This window comes from Cydia pomonella, chromosome 12, assembly GCF_033807575.1.
Source record: "Cydia pomonella isolate Wapato2018A chromosome 12, ilCydPomo1, whole genome shotgun sequence".
NCBI lineage: Eukaryota > Metazoa > Arthropoda > Insecta > Lepidoptera > Tortricidae > Cydia > Cydia pomonella.
In genome coordinates, this window is record NC_084714.1 from 747,928 (window position 1) to 768,201 (window position 20,274).

General features: G+C 34.9%; 3 protein-coding genes and 1 long non-coding RNA gene across 5 annotated transcripts in view; 1 reads left to right on the plus strand and 3 right to left on the minus strand.

The window, feature by feature from the left end:
- Positions 1 to 20,274, plus strand: part of LOC133523223 (uncharacterized) — a 524,757-nt gene that overhangs the window by 83,628 nt on the left and 420,855 nt on the right. The window lies entirely within an intron of this gene.
- The window catches only part of LOC133523240 (uncharacterized), an 89,569-nt gene continuing 71,660 nt past the window's right edge, over positions 2,366 to 20,274 (minus strand). Inside the window, exon 2 of the long non-coding RNA XR_009800203.1 lies at positions 2,366 to 3,182. This is a non-coding gene — a long non-coding RNA (uncharacterized LOC133523240). The remainder of the gene's footprint in view (positions 3,183 to 20,274) is intronic.
- On the minus strand, positions 5,121 to 7,731 carry LOC133523230 (uncharacterized). Its single transcript, XM_061858711.1, has 2 exons — positions 6,904 to 7,731; positions 5,121 to 5,620 (listed from the first exon to the last, which is right to left on the minus strand). Exons 1-2 carry the CDS (start codon positions 7,729 to 7,731, stop codon positions 5,207 to 5,209), a joined length of 1,242 nt encoding a protein of 413 aa, XP_061714695.1. The 3' UTR covers positions 5,121 to 5,206.
- On the minus strand, positions 11,221 to 13,320 carry LOC133523217 (uncharacterized). The gene is made up of 2 exons (XM_061858694.1): positions 12,411 to 13,320; positions 11,221 to 11,696 (listed from the first exon to the last, which is right to left on the minus strand). Exons 1-2 carry the CDS (start codon positions 13,200 to 13,202, stop codon positions 11,283 to 11,285), a joined length of 1,206 nt encoding a protein of 401 aa, XP_061714678.1. The 5' UTR covers positions 13,203 to 13,320; the 3' UTR covers positions 11,221 to 11,282.

Sequence of the window (20,274 nt, forward strand, 5' to 3'; positions counted from 1 at the left end):
AAATTAAAATTTTATTTCAGAGAAACACCGTGTATCGATGGCTGGAGAGATGGCAGCAAGAAGGAGCTTTGTCGAATCATGTATCTTTTGGACGTCCACGTTCTACGACACGGCGTCTAGACATGGATATTATAAATCAAGCTCGTGAAGAAAGATTCATAAATACCACCCAGTTTGCAAACCAATACCAAGTATCGAGCAGTACCATACGACGGCGTCTAAAAGAGGGTGGTTTACAAAATAGAGTGCCAGCAAGGAAACCGGCACTAACTGATAGACACAAAGAGGACAGGTTGCAATTTGCAGCTAGGTATTTGAATCATAATTTTAATAAAGTCATTTTTATGGACGAAAAGGTGTTCTGTTCAGCAGATAATGGCAGAATGAGTTAGAGACAATACGCGTTATCTGGAGCAAAATGTAGTGCCTAACCGCCAGAGTGGGCGTATTACAATTGGATTTTGGGGCTGGATGTGTAAAGATGGCCCAGGGGAGCTGGTAGAAATTACAGGTCGTATGAATGCGGTGGATTACAAAGAAATACTTGAGGAGTCGTTTTTGCCTACTGCCCAAATATTTTACCCCAATGAGCATATAACATTCATGCAAGACAACAGCTCGGTGCATAATGCTCGCTTGGTTCAGGGATGGATTCATGACCACAGAGATGTGCTGACTCGCATAAAAATGCCTGCAAAGAGCCCCGATCTCAACCCCATAGAAAATCTATGGGGTAAAATGGTGCAAGAGTGGGACGGAAACCAGTGTCGCACCAAAGATGCTTTAAGACGCCACGCTCTTAACGTTTGGGAGTCTTTTAGAGGGCGAAACGTGTGTGAAAATCTGGTCGGCTCAATGCGAAGACGATTGCAAGCTGTATTAAACGCCGAGCCACCGGGAAGTTACACGAAGTACTAACGTTTTCACAGGCTGAAGAAAAGCAGAGTTTTATTTTGTTTACGGCTAGCGAAGCACGTATTAAAAGGTTATTTTAATGGTATAAGTAAATATTGTTCGTGTTTGATTCTTAAAATAAAAATATTTTCTACTAAATCAGTTTTTTTATTTATATTAAGTTTTTATATTCATATGAATAAGGTAGTGATACCAATGATCGACAACTTAATACCCAATAAACGACACCAGTAGTTCACGTCTATTACTTATGAAATAAGGTTGAAAGTGTCGATCATTGCGTGAATATCGAGCACTGGTGTCGTTAGCTTACCTATCAATATACAGTTTTCGAGAATGCTGCTTGAAATTATCTCATGTGTCTAAGAAACTTACTTGCTCATCCATAATAGTCGTCAAAATCATCCTTGACATTGACAACTTAGTCAATATAGGTAGTAACGAATTCAAATGTGTAGGTAGTCGCCATCAAATATATCGGAGCGGACAAATATCTGAACATGTACTTTATCGCCTTGACAATAGAGGTTTTGTTCAGATATTTGTGACCACCTTGGCCGCTCCGATATATCTGATGGCGACTGTACTATGTCATACGGATTTACAGTATATTTTTTCATAAATGTTCCGATATTTATGATCACCTTGACTGCTTAGATACCATTGACGATCTGTTTGTTACGATATCTTTGTCTCATTGTATGTCACGAATTAATTGTAAAGTCGCTGCTCCCAAATTTACGGCGAATTATATGGTCCGATATTATAGACCTATAGATAAGGTCTATAATATCGTAACTAATATATTGAAATTTAATGCTGCTCCGAAATATTTGAGTACCTTGGCCGCTACCATATATCTGATGGCGACTGTACAATGAATTACTAGGTTTTATGTAAGTGTTTGTTTGGGAAGATTGTATTTAAGATAAAAAAATACATCAAACAAGTACGACCATGAATGCAGATTATGTCATTAAATACGTAAGAAATGTTTACTACAAAAAACAAGATATCCATATAAACTTGTACCAGTAGGAGGGGCGCGACAGTATCTTTCCCGCTAGATATACAACCCATCCCTCTCTTATTAATACAGTGAGAAAAAGACAGGTAGGTCGGGTAGTCTATCTTACCTAGTGTTCTTTTTTCTTAAATACTCTTTATTCCTAAGAGTTATATTTAAATCTAAAGCAGTATTTTTATCATAATATCAACAACCAGACCTGCAGCAACCTGATAATAGGTACCTGTGATTTAAGTATTTTCTCAGTTCTCTACATATATATATATATATATATATATATATATATATATATATATATTTTATATATAAATTTACGCTTTTGTTATGTACGCTATAAGTTTACACTATTATTATTTTTTCAATTGTACATCGAATAATTTAAAATTAGGAAACTATAGGTCTATAACGAAATCAATCCATAGCTATTAGCTAAGTTGCTCATAATATGTTTATTTTAAGACTGTTTGTTTCTCAATAAATTAAGAAAAAAAAAATATATAAATATTATAAGGATATTCAATTACCATCCGGGGAACATACAACCCCTGCCTCTAAATACATTTGAAACGCAATTTAAGCGATGGCACAAGAACAGTACCCCCTAGAACAGTACTAAACGCAAACGCGTACGTCACGTTTCAAAACGTACGCGTTTGCGTTTAGTCTCATTTTGTATGGGTTTTTGAACAGCGCGCCAAGCGGGACGTTTTGGAAACTCAAAATCCTATACAAAATGAGACTTAACGCAAACGCGTTCGTCACGTTATGATGTCGATCAAAGTTACACTAGGGGTACAGATTACTCTTCAAATTACTTGGAGACCGATTCTGATTAACTAATTTGTTATGGTGATGTTATAATGTCACCTTGACATGGCTCACGGTGCATCTTGTGCCCTCTAATAGCGAGATATCTAATGATATGACTTCTAATGCTTTTTCTTCTCATGAATCAACATGAGCCATCGTCATTATTAATTAAAAATTGGATTTATGCGTGTATGGACTATAAGGAAACATGGCGATGTATAAAAATGTCTACTAACATAAATTTGTCCGATTATTAGAAAGACAATATATCAAAACGTTCAAGTCTAGTCAAGTCGAAATATAATAAATAATCGGCCAAGAGCATGTCGGGCCACGCTCAGTGTAGGGTTCCGTAGTTACTCTTCCGTCACAATAAGCTAAACTGGAGCTTAAAGTATAGTAAATTGTTAACCAAGGGATGAAACGGTAGCTTTCACCCGAGTTAAGCATTTGTTTGCCTATTTAGGCAAATTTGCATAATCAGTACCTAATTAAAGTAAGCCTTTTTACTATGAAGGGAAAACTTTTTGCGATAACTCAAAAATAGCTAAACTGATCATGTCCGCTATAGTTTTCATTTAATGTCTTTCTTAAGCTCTACTTCCACGATTTTTTTCATATTTTTTGGACCTATGGTTCAAAAGTTAGAGGGGGGGGACACATTTTTTTTTCTTTCGGAGTGATTATCTCCGAATATATTGACTTTATCAAAAAATGTTTCTTGAAAACCCCTATTAGTTTTGAAAGACCTTTCCAACGATATCCCACACTTTAGGGTTGAAGCGAAAAAAAAATTTCACCCCCACTTCACGTGTAGGGGAGGTACCCTAAAAAAAATTAAATTTTTAGATTTTATTGTACGACTTTGTCGGCTTTATTGATTTATAAATCCATGCCAAATTTCAGCTTTCTAGCACTAACGACCACGGAGCAAAGCCCCGGACAGACAGACAGACAGACAGACAGACGGACATGGCGAAACTATAAGGGTTCCTAGTTGACTACGGAACCCTAAAAATGACTATTATCAAAGTATAAAAATGTCTACAATCATAGTATTGTATCATCTATCAATCATGTTTGTATACATCGTCATATTTTATTTTAGTCTATTGTTGCAACATATTTATATTTCATCTAATATACACGTGGACATTTTTATACTTTGTCAAAATTATACAGCGACGAAATTATTCCAGTGGACATTTGTATACATTTCATTATAGTCCATACACGCATAAATCCAAAATTGTAACACATTTCTAAATTATAATCGGCCTCTGGCTAAACGTGTAAAAAAGTAGAGATTGTGGTTTTGAATATACATTGTAATCTATATATTTTATTAATTTACTACAGATTATAATACTTACAACTTTAAATAAAGTTATCTATGCAAAGAAAAATAGAACATTGCACGGAAACATATTTGCGCCTTATCGCACCATAATAATTATGTTTATATTTTTTTACTTAAGTGTATTTTATAATAAATATTTTTCATCCTCATGCTCTGAAAGTGGGTCGTTGTTGTTCTAAAAGTGTGCAGAAAATGATACGTTTCTACTCAAGAGCACTGTACTTGCTAAGTTCGTTTTTTTCTTTTTTTTTAGGATAAACTTTTAAAATTTTGGTTCTAAAATGATTTGTGGTAAAATTTCCATTCTGATTATGAACTCCCCATTACATAATGATAACCGATGATGAAGGCTTTCTCGAGTGCAGCCTACAATCGGTATTGGATATGGTCACATCACTATAGCACGGCAAGAACTGACAGATGAGCATCGCGGCAATGGCGGCATCGTAGTGGAGTTTCCCAAGTTATGTCTGTTTTTATTGTCTTAAATCCTTTATTTGATTATCACTGGTGTATTTTATTTAGTCTAACAATAAATAACGATATTTCTACCTAAATTGTTAATTGAAAGTATCCTCAAGAAATAACTACTGAAGTTTATTCTTAGTCGTGTTTTTTAAATACAAATGTATTTTATTTTTTCGTATTCGAAATGAAAAGTAGAGTGTTCAACTCGGGTGAAAGGCACCATTTCAGTCTCGGAATATTGGAGCTCTCACTGCGTTCGATCGCCAAAGTACCTCGAGTACGGGTGCCTTTCATCCCTTGGTTAACAATCTAGTCATTTCTAATCTTTTGCCAACATCGTTCTTATTCGTAAATATTCACTTTAATTAAAGATAACGCTAATAAAATATTTACGATTTTAAATCGACTAAAAATGAGTATGATTTTAAATCGACTAAAAATGAGTATGGGGTTTTTATTGTTTATTTATCATGGTTTTGACAATTTCATGTTGTACGTGGTTTTCTTCGAGCACCTATATGGATAAGTTAAATCGAATAATGTAGTAACTGAATTAAACCTTTATTGCATCACAATATACAATTATGTTATCTAATAAAATTATTTCGATTAAAGTTTATAAAAAATTACATAACACCCCACCGAATAAAATCATCCACTATTCCTCTAGCCCTCCCTTTCATTCGCTCGTCACATTTAATACTTTCACCATCTAATTGGTCTTTACCCAGTTCGGGTATTTCACCTTCGACAGCGAAAATGAAAGGCATAATCTGTACGAAGCTAAACAAACCAAAACCCAATAGTTCTGTGTACAAATCTTCAAAATCTTTTCTAGGGAAAACAGATTTAACATCTATATTGAAATATTTCAGCATTTTCGTTACGGAATCGAAGTAGAGATCCTTGAGGTGTTCTAGGTGATTTTTTCTGAACTCTTGGTCGGTGCCCAGAAAGATGAAGTACAAAAAGTCTGTTACAGGACAGCCGTAGTGGATAAACTGGTAGTCTACCGGTACTACATCGATGATTTCTCCGTCCTGGAAAAGAAAATGTAGGATTTGTATTACGTGGACTATTGTACAGTAGAATTCATAAATAATATATGTATGAAAACTGTACCTATAAAATGTTTGAGTAGAAATAATATACACATTCCCAAATAGAAAAAAAAAAGTGGCTCATCTGTTCACGTATATAATGTACTTAGGTATTTTGATGAACAATATAAATCTTGATATTTTAAAACTTTACACTTATTTATCCTACAAGAGAATTACTTATTTGTTAAAGTTTCTAGTAAATAAAAAAGACTGACAACGCCGCGGGAATCGTCAATGTTCATTTATTTATTTTATTTAAACTTTATTGCACATTACTCTTCATGAGTAGAAATAGCGGACTTAATACCAGAGACATTCTCGACCAGTCAACCATGGGCTCTAGTTCGTGCAGGGTCAGAATACAGTTAGAGTGAGTAAGGTTGCCAGAGCTCAACGAGGGGGGGCGGGTTTAGGGTCGGCAACGCGCATGTAACTCCTCTGCTTACCATCAGGCGGGCCGTATGCTTGTTTGCCACCGACGTAGTATAAAAAAAAAGAGTAAAATGGAACAAAATAACACAAAATTATCTAATAGTATACATGAATAAGGTTAGCTGGAAGAGATCCCTTAAGAGGATACGGGGATAAATGTTGTAGATGACATTAAATATTATATTTACATTTTAGATACTTGCGTATGAAAACTGCCACCCTACTGCTATTTATAATTTCAAAATGTAAAATTGGACTCGAATTAAAAAGGTAGACTTAAAGCATAAATAAAGCATTATGAGCAATTAGAAAAGGTTATAAATATTAAAATTAGATGGGACCATTAAATAAGAATACGCCTAAAATACTTTTATTGACGACCGGTCTGGCCGGGTGGGTAGCAGTAGCAGCTGCCTATAAAGCCGCCTCGGGTTCGAATCCCGGTAAGGGCATTTATTTGTGTGATGAACACAGATATTTGTTCCTAAGTCATGGGTGTTTTCTATGTATTTACGTGTGTATTTATTAGGCTACTATTCCATAATGCTGGAAACTAATCCATAGTACAAGCTTTGCTTAGTTTAGGGTCGATCTGTGTAAGATTGTCCCCAAAACAAAAATAAAAAATATGTAGTCATAAATAGCAGTATATGACAGAATTTTTTTATACGTATAAATGTTAAATGCAAAATAGTAAAAATTGAATATTTGGTCTTAACAACAGAGCATGTAAATAATTATAATTATAATTGTTTGATAAAGTAAATGAAAATGAATAAAGAACTTACAATCTCTTTCATCAAAATATTGTTCGCCCTGTAGTCACAATGTACTATTGTCCTTTTATATGTCTGATCACTATAGTACCTTTGTACATCATGCCATAACTTTTCAAGGAACGCAGTAAACCTTTCTCGTACATCATCATCCAAACATTCCGATATCCTTTTTCCAGAAATTGTTATTAACCCCTTGAAGTCTTCATTGAATTTATAAGGAACGGACAAAGATTTAATTTTCCGATTAAAATAATTTGGCTTCTTATTTTCTAAAGCAAACGATAACCCGTGCAGTCTTCCCAATTGTTGAACGGTTAACTCTGCAAATTTTAAGGAAATCACATCCATCCTGAATCCCGTCTTGTATCCTTTCTTTGATAAATTTTCAAGAATTATAGCTTCTGGTATACTTTCTTGAAATGAGTTAACAATATTGTACCTCTCTTTTGCAGGCACATTAGCTTCATTTTGTAATTCATCAAATACCACTGCTAAATCATTGTAAAAAAATACTTCTGTATTGAAAATTTCAGTGACCGACAATACACTTAGAAGATCTCCAGGAATGATACCTTTGACAAATATATTTGTTTCTTTTTTGCCAACTTCTGTGTATCCTGTAACATTGACTTCATATAATGATCCTAAATAATTACCACCGTCCGTAGATATGGCTTTAGACGTTTGTTTATGATTTGTATATCCTTCTTTCTTTACTATCTTTCTTATTGCTTCTTCAACTTTTACAGGAAGTTGATCGTTATCCTCAAAATCACAAGTTTTTACCTCCATTTCGATGTGAGTCCCAGGGTATTCAGACAGAAAATGCTCATTCATGTGGTATAGTATACTGTTATAAACGATTGTGCATTTGTTCGAGTCATCTGATACGTCATTAGCACTTATTAGTGGAACAATGGTTGCAATATTAGCTCAGTAATCTACTGTAACTAGATACAATCAACGTAATTGTTAGGGAGTGTGTATTCAAGACAATTAAATTGTCATTCGCCAGATATAGCCCGTCATTATATACAATTTTAGTGAGTAGGGTAGTAGACACCTATTTATGTATATTGATTTGATTGATATACTCTAACTAAGAACATATTTTCTGAAAGAGCTTACTTTCTTAAACAGTCTTAGTAGACGATTTTTTCTATTTCTGATCGAACTGTTTAATGATTTACTCATAAAACTGCTCAGTGTGATGAGTTTGTTTCGTATTGCGATAGATTTTTGACACAGCCTGTGTTTGAACAGTCGGAAGTAGAAATTGATACGGGGGGAAGGACTTCAAAACGATTTGAGCAAATTGTACTTTTGAGTAAGAGCGATTTCATATAATTTTGACCACATAATATACTCAGCTACTTCTGATGCTGTACGTGTCATTCAAGTAAAAAGCTATTAGGTCTTTTTAACGAACATACTATAAACGTTATTATTTAACTCATAGTTTATGACGTTATCAAGTATTCAAATAGTTTATTTGCAATGTTAAATACACGTTGTGTTTGTCAAAATATTGATTAAAGACAAATATGACGTAAGAATATTTTACGAGTACCTATGTTATTAAGTGAAACTAACCACGCTAACTGCTTGTATATTGACTTCATAGATGAAACGAAATGAAATTACAGTAGGTACATATAGTTCTTATGGTTCCCTGCCTTAAAAGTAAGAAATGGAACCTTTATAGCCCTTATAAATCACTTTGTTGTCTGTCTGTCCGTCTGTCGATCAAGACCATTTATCTTGGGCATGCGTGGAGAATATCGAGTTGATCTTAAAACCATATAGGTACTTAGTTAGGTCTACAGTCCCTGGAAGCTGTGAAAAAATCTAACTTCAAAATAAGTCAATAAAAATAATACTTTAAACTAATGAAATCATACAGGTAAACAAGTCAAAAGTATACAGCTATTTATGATACGCGAGCAGCCGCGATACCTTCATAAGTTCATACTCGTACGCGCCCCGGCCGCCGGGGCCCGGCGGGGTGGTTAGCGACACCTTCTCGTAACTCATGAGGCCCTGGTACTTGCTCCTTGCTAAATAAAATTTTTAGACAGTTTTTTCTCGATTTTGGCCACTGTAGCCTAACAAGCAATGGTAAGCAGTTTTCGTAGTCTATGGATGTTATATTAAGGGTGTTACATGTGCGTTTATGACTTATGAAGCAATTGTTTCTACTGTACAACCTAAAATAAATAAGTAATTAATTTGAGCTATCGTTTTGTTTCGTCCTCTTGACAGTGGCGAGCTGTGATTGGTCCATTTCATTATAGTTGACTAAGCAGTTTCGAAATAAATATTATAGTTGAGTTGGGAGCCCATACATGAAATGTACCCAATTACAGTTTGGTATACGAAATCTTAATTCAACCATTACAGTCGACGAGTAGAAAAATGACACTCTCAAGGAAATAAAAACATATAGGGTACCTACTTTCCGTTGACCTATAAAATCTGAGAACTATAAATTTGTAACAATAGTTATTTGTATAACAAGAGAGCAAAGTTTGATACTTCTTCGAGTGCTTATTTTGAGTCCCGTGCAAGCGAAAGATCCTATGACTCGCTACGCTCGTGAATCTTATTTAGAATCTTGAGCGCAGTAAGGGACTCAAAAGCGCACGAGATGTAAATAACTTTGATCTCGAATAGTAAGTACACATAATTTTTCACGACAGCAGGACAACCTGACCAAAAATACAACCTGAAAAAATGTAATCCGTCTTCATCACTATTTCACTCATTTTATTCTAACAATTAAGTTTCATTACAGCAATAAAACAAAACGAAAGAAATTTCAATAAAATAATACGGAAATAATGAAGTAACGAGCATCAATTGACAGTTCAATCGACAACTTTTTTTTGTAAAAAAACTTTGTAAGATACGGTACGAATTTCGGATGCAACTATTTGTCAACTATAGTAGAGATCGTTAAAAGTAGAATTATTTACTTTGCGTAACAATTGCGTATTTTTTTAAGTTCATTGTTTTGATTGCATAATAAAATACGTAAAATATGGTGTTTTTATTAAATCTTAAACTTTTATTTAATTAATTAATTATTACAATTTGAGGACTCGTAGGGTGTTTTGGAACGATGCGGTCTGACTTATTTCAGGGGTCTAATATAAACCGTCAATATACCGTTGAATTACGTATGCACTTATCTTTGTCTCTTTCTTTTTGCTATTTAATGACGTGAAAGGGACAAAGACAGTATAATCCAAATATTTCGAACTTGTATTAGGCCCCGCACGTTGAAATGACATTCGAATATAAAGGTCACTTGAATGTTATTTTGTCTCACTCAGTGAGCAAAATGCGATTTTGCTCACTATTTTTGTGCAGCAAATTACCCTTGTAACAGCTGCTAACGTGAAAACGTATATTTCGACACTCTGATGGAAATAAAAACATATAGGGTACTTTCCGTTGACCTAGAACTATGAAATTTGACAAGTTTTCTCGTCTTACACTACAAGTACAGGAAACAATCTGAAAACTATAAATTTGTAACAAATAAAAAAAGTGGGCGAGTCCGACTCGCACTTGACCAGTTTTTAATTTTTTTATATACTACGTCGGTGGCAAACCAGCATACGGCCCGCCTGATGGTAAGCAGTCTCCGTAGCCTATGTACGCCTGCAACTCCAGAGGAGTTACATGCGCGTTGCAGAAAAAAAAAAAGCAATTCCATTTGACGTCTATTCTATCAGTCGAGATGCCTTTTTGTCCGAAATGAAATGTCAATTGCATACAATTTTGACATATCTCGCATGTTAGTTTGTATCGAATGATATGGAAATGGCCTCCGACTCTAGTTTGTCTCTGAATAAAAAAAAACTACGATTGCGTGACATGCGTGAAAAAAGTTTTCATTTGCCGCTATTTGACGTACAGTTTAACTTCTAATTAGTTTTAAGTATAAAATGAATATGTTTTGTTGTTTATAAAGTAACTACAGCAAAAGTTGCGTGTAAAATGAGCGATAAAAATATTTCGGTCACGCCACCACATATCCGCGAGTTCCGCCAAGAGAGCAACGATGCCCTGTAATTTGGGTTAGTGAATATATCATAGAAAGTTTATAATATGAGTGTAGATAAAATAGTGTAACTGGACATAATTAGGCATTAAAACACTCGTGTGATCCTATTAAGAAACTCGTGTATTTTAATGCCTTTTATTATGTAGCAGTCACATAAACTACTATTATCTACACACATATCATAAACCTTCTTTGTTGCCCTAATTGCCTTAAAAATCCGTAAATAATGACCAACATTAAAATAAACAAAACCACAGATTTAAATTTTATATTTGTGATATTATCTTAAACTTTACTGAAATAATAAAAAGTCCAGTTACAGTACACCCCATCGAATAAAATCATCGACTATCCCTCTAGCCCTCTCATTCATTCTAGGATCAGTGTTAATACTAACTTCACCTAGGTAATCCTTATCTAAATCAGGTATATTATTTTCAGTTGCAAAAATGAATGGCATAAGGTGAATAAAACATAGCAGACCGTAACCTAACGTCTCAGTATACAAATTCTCAAAATCTTCTCTAGGAAATACGGATTTAACATCGATATCAAAATATTTAAGCATTTTTGTTAAAGACTCGAAGTAAATATCCTTGAGGTCTTCCAAGTGGTCTTTTCTGAACTGTTGGTCTGTGCCGAGGAAAATGAGGAAGAAGAAGTCGAGAAGTGGACAGCCGTAATGCATCAACTGGTAATCCACTGGTATGATATCAACGATTTCACCATCCTAAAACGAAAAAAGTATAAATATTGTAGGACATTATAGGACATTATTACACAAATTGTCTAAGTCCCACGGTAATAAGACTTGTGTTGAGGGTACTTAGACACCGATACATATAATATATAAATATTTATAAATATTTAAATACATAGAAAACACCCATGACTCAGGAACAAATATCCATGCTCATCACACGAATAAATGCCCTTACCAGGATTTGAACCCGGGACCATCAGCTTCGTAGGCAGGGTCACTACCCACTAGGCCAAACCGGTCGTCAAGTATACATACGAATATTGCCTTGGGCCCATATAACCCAATAAATTTTAACCACGCATCCCTGAGGTCATAAGGAGTAAAAATGTTATAAGACCTCTGGTCAAATTCATCAAAAAAATAAGCGTGTGTGTGTGTTTTTACAGATAAATTTTGCGAGTTTTGTATACAACGTCATAGCTAAAAAACCATTTTCGCTATGTTCTAACAGAAACAAATTTTCTCAAAAATTTACATTATCTCTAAAACAATCGATGCCAAATTGTTTGTAAATTAACTCATGAATTAGTATGATAGTTAGAAAATGAAAACCTAATACTCGTAGGTACTATTTATAATGTATAAGTACTACTTAATGTATACACTTAACTGTTATTTATTATTTACACTACTTATAAACTTTTACGTGTTTCATTATATAAATGGTTAAACAGCACTTACAATCTCTTTAAGCAATATATTGTTGGCCCTGTAGTCATTATGTATTAATGTCCTTTTGTATTTGGGATCCAAATAATATTCCTGACTTTTTTCCCATAATTTTGGCAGAAATGCATTAAACCTCTTTTGGGCATCATCATCTAAACAGGCAGAGAGTGCTTTTGAAGAATTTCTGAGTAAACCTTTTAACTCTTCGTTAAAATTATATGGGCAGGGTATTGTCTTAATGTGTTGATCAAAATATTCTGGGAGTTTATTTTCCAGAGCAAAAGACAATGCGTGCAGCTTTCCTAATTGTTTGACACACAATTCTGCAAAATTAACAGGAAGCACATCAAATCTGCTCAATGTTTTGTATCCTTTCTTTGCCATATTGTCTAGAATAATCGCTTCCGATATACTTTCTTGAAATGACTTAGCGGTACTGTATCTTTCTTTTATAGGTACATTAGCTTCATTCTGCATGTTGTTAAGTACAACTGCTAAATCGTTATAGAAGAATAATTCCATTTTGAACATTTCAGTGACTGACAGAGCTGTAAGATGATCTGCGGGGACGATCCCTTTAACAAATATATTTGTTTCTTTTTCACCATCTTCCGTTCTTCCAACAACATCAACTTCATACAGAGATCCAAAATAGTTGCCACCAACAGTAGATATAGCTTTAGTAGAAAATTTGTAAGCTGTGTAGCCTTCTTTTTTAATTATTTTCTTTATCGCTTCTTCAACTTTCTCCGGAAGAGGATCATTATTTTGATTTAATTTGTATTCGTCAATTTCGACTCCCATTCTGGTGTTAGTTTTACGAATTTCAAATAACAAATGATAAAAGATATCGAGTATAAGCTAAGGAAACGTGTTATTTGTTAAAGCCTCTTCATCATTGTGACAATGTTAGCTATATTTACTTGGTAATTTAACATTGATAACAAGACTATTATTTGAAGGCATTGTGTAATAGATAATTACGATAGCATACATAAGAACAGTAGAGTTAAATTAAACAAATATCATATAAATTGTTAGAAATGTAATGAATTCCCGACATTTTTTTTATACTACGCCGGTGGCAAACAAGCATACGGCCCGCCTGATGGTAAGCAGTCTCCGTAGCATATGTACGCCTGCTACTCCAGAGGAGTTACATGCGCGTTGCTGACACTAGCCCTCCTCCACCTCGTTGAGCTCGTTGATTATGTGTATTATACCCATTTTTACATCACCAAATAAAACCCTAATTTAAGGTCCTATATATTGTAACAATACGTTTTCCATAATATGCTATCGCTTTCGGTCACACTTTTTTTATAGTATTTTATGCAACAGTTGTATAAGAAGGGTCAAAAAAGGCGAGTGGCGCGAGTTACAATGTGAGCCGGAGCCGAAGGCGTAGGCGAACATTGTAAAGGAATACGCCACGAGAATTTTTTGACCTACTTATACAACGTTGCATACAATATTTTTCCTACGAGTCAACAAAAAAGAATCTTAATTTAGGTAAACAAATTACAGCAAAAGTATATAGCCAAGACGCGCGAGCATACCTTGTTACGCGCCCGGCCCGCCCCGGGCCGCGGCCGGCCGGTCAGCGACACCTCCTCGTAACTCATGAGGCCCTGGTACTTGCTACTTGCTAAATTAATTTTTTGGACAGTTTTTTGTCAATTTTGGCCACCGTAGCCTACGGAGACTAACAAGCAACGCTAAGCGGTCTTCGTAGTCTATGGGTGTTGCTATATTACGGGTGTCACATGCGTGTTTCTGACTTATGAAGTAATTATTTTTACTATGCAACCAAATGAATATTTTGTAAGTTGGCAGCAATGCACTTAGTTTAAAACTGTATTCGTTTTGGTTTTGTTAGGTTGGTAGCCATTAATCGCAGTAACATTATAGCTTATAAAATCACAAGAGCTTTTATGAGGAATAGACAATATAGACTTTTCTTGAAATCTTTTATGTATGTTCTTATATTCGTGTTAATGAATGCATAAATGACAGATAACAGTAGAGGAGTAGGAAAAAGCCTTAATAACATTCTAGATATGTGATTACGAACGTTTCATCGTCTAATTCACATTATTAAATCAAATCAAATCAAAAATATTTTATTGTATGGTTATGGGTTCTACAAAGGTCTTAGGTAAATTAGACATGTTCTCCATATTCTGCCTTACGAAGGTGTACAATATTTGGTTACTTATCTTAGATCTAAATCTAATGTAAAGTACATTTATCAACAATAATAAATTGTGTTTTTGACATTGAAAGGAAGATAATTTAGCTAAAACAGTGACAATTATATAACAGTGTTGTTTGCAGTGTGATTATTGTTTGAATGTTATTCTTGCAAATATAAAAGTCATAAAATATGTTTGTTTTTCATTCGCGTTGCGTCGTTTGTAGTACCTACAGTAGGTATGAAAAATACTTTAGATTTTCATTGACGACCGGTTTGGCCTAGTGGGTAGTGACCCTGCCAATGCTGCAATATTTATATATTATATATATCGTTGTCTAAGTACCCTCAACACAAGCCTTATTGAGCTTATTGTGGGACTTAGTCAATTTGTGTAATAATGTCCTATAATATTTATTTATTTATTTATTTATACACGTGCAAATCTATATACCTATCAAGAATTAATAATAAAACCGTAACGACATTCTTTAGCATTTTATTGCGCCTATTATTGTACATAAGTACATAACACAACGCAGTAAAATTTGAATAAAATTTTCCATTCCATGATTATAATTTATAATCAATAAAATTAAATAAATCTCGCGTTGAATGATAGTTCCTCTGATAGTTCATTTTATATGGAGTAGCTGTCACATAAAAAAATGTAGTTAATAGTAGTTAGAAATGTAATATTAAGGTAATAAAAATACGATAAAACATACTTCTTCAATTAATATTAAAATTACGTCCAACAAAGAGAAACTTGAAGGAACTCTCATAGTTGAGTTGCGCGTAACAATGGGGTCTTTTATACCTATAGGCCAGGCAACGATTGCACAAAAAAAGTTATAGAGAAATGCATGGAACACTATTTATCACTTCGTAACTTTGTTTGGACTAACTAGTCGTTAGAGTTTCACATATCAAAAGCCCCCGGCCGGTCCAATTTATATCTTGGAAACTATGCGTCTTAGCGACATGACTAAGAACATAAAACGAAAGCGGATTAAATTAAACCTTCTAACCCCTCCGGCTCAAGGGCTACGGCTGGAAACTTTTGATTTGGTTCACCTCCTAACTAGTCCAAACAAACTTACGGGGTCAAAAATTGTGTTCCAAGCATTTTCCTCTATACCTTCTTATTGCTTGGCCTACTAGATAATCTAGTTCGTTGTTATGATATCGTTGGTTTTTATTGGCTCAAGGATATCAAGATCAACAAAATTATGCTTGTTCGTGGTTCAACCAATCCATCTTAGTTAGTAAGGCACGCCATCACAGGAATTGTTAATGTTCCCAATTGAATCCCATGCCCTTGCAAATTAGTGTTGTTTGTGTCGTCGGAGCACGTGTTTAATAGTTTTGAACTTGCATATTGCACATTACAAAGTATGAATCTGGTATTTAGGTTGCATTGGGCATGAATGGTAGGGGAACTGACAGAACGGGATATTCTTATGTATCTCTCAGTAGGAGTAGCAGAGAAAGCGTTATTATTGTTTGTCCTTGTCACAGTTTCAGTTTTAGGGTTCCGCAGCCAAGTGGCTAAACACGGAACCCTTATGGATTCGTCATGTCTGTCCGTATGTCACAGCCACTTGCTACCATAATGCATGAAGGTGACCTGGGGAGCATTTTTTATTTATAAGTTTATTTTAAGTTCTATTATATTTTAGTTTTAATTTTAATATCTTAGTATATAATTTATTATTATTGTTTTTTTAAAGTAGTACCTAAAATTAATTTTATGTTAAATAAATAAACTTATTTCACGTCAGACTAAACTAAAAAAAATCGTAAAGATGTCATTACGAAATAAGGAAACAAATATTATCTACAAATTATATGGTGTATTTGAGTAATTCGATTCGATTCAGAATGTTGGGTTTTGGATTTCGGAAAACACTTATAATTCCATCACATAATTTTTTTTTTGAATTTATATGTCATTCAGAAGCGATAGAGCATTTAACATTTTTCATTAATATTTATTGCAGCTGTAGGTATAAGTAAATATCCGACATAATCTCAAGTCATTCTGACAATAATTTAAATATTCTTTGAATAATGATTCAGTTCATTTTATTGTAAAAAACATTTATGATATGTGTTTAAAAACTAACGTGACGTAATAATTTTATCGACATCGACTTGCGTAAGTTTCACTTTTCTTCGCACTTTTTATACATCAAACCAAATTGCACCCATCTAACCGTGGTGTGCTGATAACGCGACTCAAGGTGATATCAAAATGAGTTCAAAACCTCATCAAATTGTGAGCCGAATCGGCCCCCATGTTACATCTACTGGAAACTACTAACAAAGGTCATTTATTTAATGGATTCTTTCTTTCCCGCGATTACCTCGCCCTTTGCACCATTAGGGACAATTTACCGACCTTCGCCTTTACTCGGCCTTGAAATATTGATAATATTCCGTACTGTTACGTGTATCGGCTTGAAGGGACAACTTTTGTAATTATACATGAAGTTAAACGAAGAAGGTTTGTTTCGTTTATACAAGCTTTTATTTAAATTGCAATTTGCAACTTGTAATGCATGTACTAATCTTTGTACGGGATGTCAATGGAAACTCTAAGATGCTCACAACTTGTTTCTTTTAAATGGGGGTAAAATCAATAAGTCTTAAAGTTATCTATCATTGGCCTGCATTTTATCATTACTGAAAGCGACACCTTACATAAAGTAGGTACGGTTTTACCCTAGGACTGAAAATGGCGCAAATACCTTATCCGGTCGCCTACACGGTCACCGCATCTGAAATAACATTCGATTTAATGTCACACTCGCCCGGTCAACTGACGGCCACATCGGATGTTTAGTCGGGCACAGGGTGAACAGTTTTTTTTATGAAATAGAAAGCAAACGAACAAACGAATAGCCTGATATAAAGGTGGCCTTCTGAAGCACGCTTAAAAATACTCAAGAAAATAAAAGGAACTTTAAATACTAGTAAGTTTTTTTACCGCAGTCAAAAGACTTGAGTTCTCATCAACGCTAATAAGTTCAAAAAATATTTATAATTGTTTATTTCTTTCAAAACCATGACAAATATTACAATGGCTGGTGTCTCCTTGTAAGTTATTTATAAAATAACCTGTGCTAGGAGGCACCGCTCTTCCATAGCTAAGTAGAATCTGTATTACACTATTCTTAAACCTATGTTCCTTAATTATTAGTTCAACAATTTACACGCGAACAACATTACGGGCAGAAGCTACTTATAGTAATGGTAAGAACGAAATCAATTATGATTTTGTGTTGTTGTCATTAGGCAGCGAGGTGTTGAAATTAGTATAGGGACCATGCGCGTTGGAGGGTCTGCCATTTTGTAGCCTGAATCGGAACCATAAACATGTACATTTACACGTCACGTGTTTTCTTGTGTATAGTAGGTTCTGCCATCTTGTGGGCTACATCGGAACAAAAAACATCACATTTACGCCTCGCGCCAAAAATCTGACGACTCCTGTGCTGCCTCCTGCAGTTCATGCACGCTCCCTATAGGTAGTTTTTTTTCGTACTGAGCAAGTTAAACCGCCTGCAAGATGGACCAAAATGTTTCTTAAAGGTTTTTTATTGTTTTAGCTTAATATCGGACGCTTCGGTCAAATTCACCTATTCATTCAATGTACTGTTTTTGCGATAAGTCTGTGTAATTATTCACCTCAACTCTCCTCGCGATACCTATAATAATATATGTCTCGGCTAGAGTCGTTTCCGTTATGGTGCCCGGTTGAAATGGCCGAGCTATTATGTAAGCATTCTTTGGAGCCGGAAATGGGTTTCTAGGCCGATGCACGGTAACCTAAACAGTGAGCGCTATTGGAAAACTTTTAAATAAAGATTGTCTTTGGAAAGAAGTTGCATATTTAAGGAGGCGAAATTAAAATTGAGGAACTTTAAAGTGTATAAAAGTTTCATTAGAGAGATGAAGTGGCATTCGGATGTGAGGAATCGGAGCTAGACTTAGTGGGGGCCTAAGACAATCGTAGATCGACGAACCCCAAACGAAAAGAAAAAAATATCGAGATGACATATCGTTGGTATACTTACTCAACCTCGGATCGAATAATGTACTCAAAAATATATGAACAAAATTTCCAACAAATAATCATCAAAATATCAGCGATTTCTGACGCAAAAGCAATTCACTTGGCAACCTTCTCAGGTTAGCGAACCATATTTCCAAGGCGTTAAAAACATGTTTTCTGGCTCGGTGTTATTGTTGGCCTAGGGCTTAATGGAATTACTTCTCGCTGATTTATAATGGGGGTCGAATCGAGGCCCAACTGGAATTGGCCGTTATTTCAAGGACCCGAAGTTTACGAGTGTTAAATTAGGTTTGTTTATTATGGAATTGCGCCTTGGGGAAAGCAGTAAAAAGTGCTTATAATAATTAAAAGCAAAAAGGTTTCGTATATGCTGTATATGCATACTAATATCAAAGTTTAGCCAATCATTTCCATCACTAATAAGACCAAAATTCTAATGTTCGCGGGATAAGTTCATATCATATTTCAATTTAGTACATTTGATTGAATTAGCCGAATCTAATTTTTCTAACTTTTAAGTGTGCTCGTAGAGCATGACGTTGTTCGGTAGCTGGACTTTACTTAAAGCCACGATGGATTGCCGGGTGGGAAACGCGTTTCAAGATTAGTTTTTCATTACACTTTAAACGACATTAATGAGCAAAACACAAAAAAAAAATCTCAAGACGTTTTCGACATCTTGAATCTCAACGACAACTCGAACATTTTACATATGGAAGGTAGAGGCAAGGAATAGAATCTCCATAGGCAGAACTGTTGCAAAAGTGTCCAGCTGTCAGCTATAAATAATAGTTCCAAATCTCTCCAGAGTAGCGCTAGAGTAGCTAAGAACCTAGGCGTGACTGACGGAGTGAAGTGCGCTGTGTATGATTAGATTTTTTTCTCAAGTATTCTAAGTATTGTAGCGCCACCTATTTATGGTTTTTTGTCGGACACTTTTTGGTATATGCAGATTCTATTCCTTAACTCTATTTTCCATAATTTTACAATATCGAAAGTACGGAAGGTGGAGATAAGGAACGACATCTCCATGTACCAAAAAGTGTCATCAAAAAACTTTAAATAGGTGGCGCTACAATACCTAGAGTACTTGAAAAAAAAATCAAATCATAGACAGCGCAATTCACTCCGTCAATAACGCCTAGGTTCTTAGCTACTCTAGCGCTACTCTGGAGAGATTTGGAACTATTATTTATAGCTGACAGCTGGACACTTTTGCAACAGTTCTACCATAAGAGATGCCACTCCTCTTAATTCCACACTCCATAATCGAAAGGCTTCCCAAATATTTGTTTTACGGAAGGTGGAAATAAGGAACGAAATCTCCATGTACCAAAAAGTGTCATCAAAAAACTTTAAATAGGTGGCGCTACAATACCTAGAGTCCTTGAACAAAAAAATGAAATCATAGACTGCGCACGTCACTCCGTCAATAACGCCTAGGTTCTTAGCTACTCTAGCGCTACTTTGGAGAGATTTGGAACTATTATTTATAGATGACAGCAGGACACTTTTGCAACAGTTCTACCATAAGAGATGCCACTCCTCTTAATTCCACACTCCATAATTTGTTTACTCAAAAATGTCAGACTGACGGAGTA

Bases quoted from the DNA above. Each gene is read 5' to 3' on its own strand.
- LOC133523230 (XM_061858711.1), bottom strand. From the start codon at position 7,731: ATGAATGAGCATTTTCTGTCTGAATACCCTGGGACTCACATCGAAATG. The intron at 5,621-6,903 runs GTAAGTTCTTTA...TTTCTTTTCCAG, and splicing joins ATATTTTGATGAAAGAGATT to GACGGAGAAATCATCGATGT.
- LOC133523217 (XM_061858694.1), bottom strand. From the start codon at position 13,202: ATGGGAGTCGAAATTGACGAATACAAATTAAATCAAAATAATGATCCT. The intron at 11,697-12,410 runs GTAAGTGCTGTT...TTTTCGTTTTAG, and splicing joins ATATATTGCTTAAAGAGATT to GATGGTGAAATCGTTGATAT.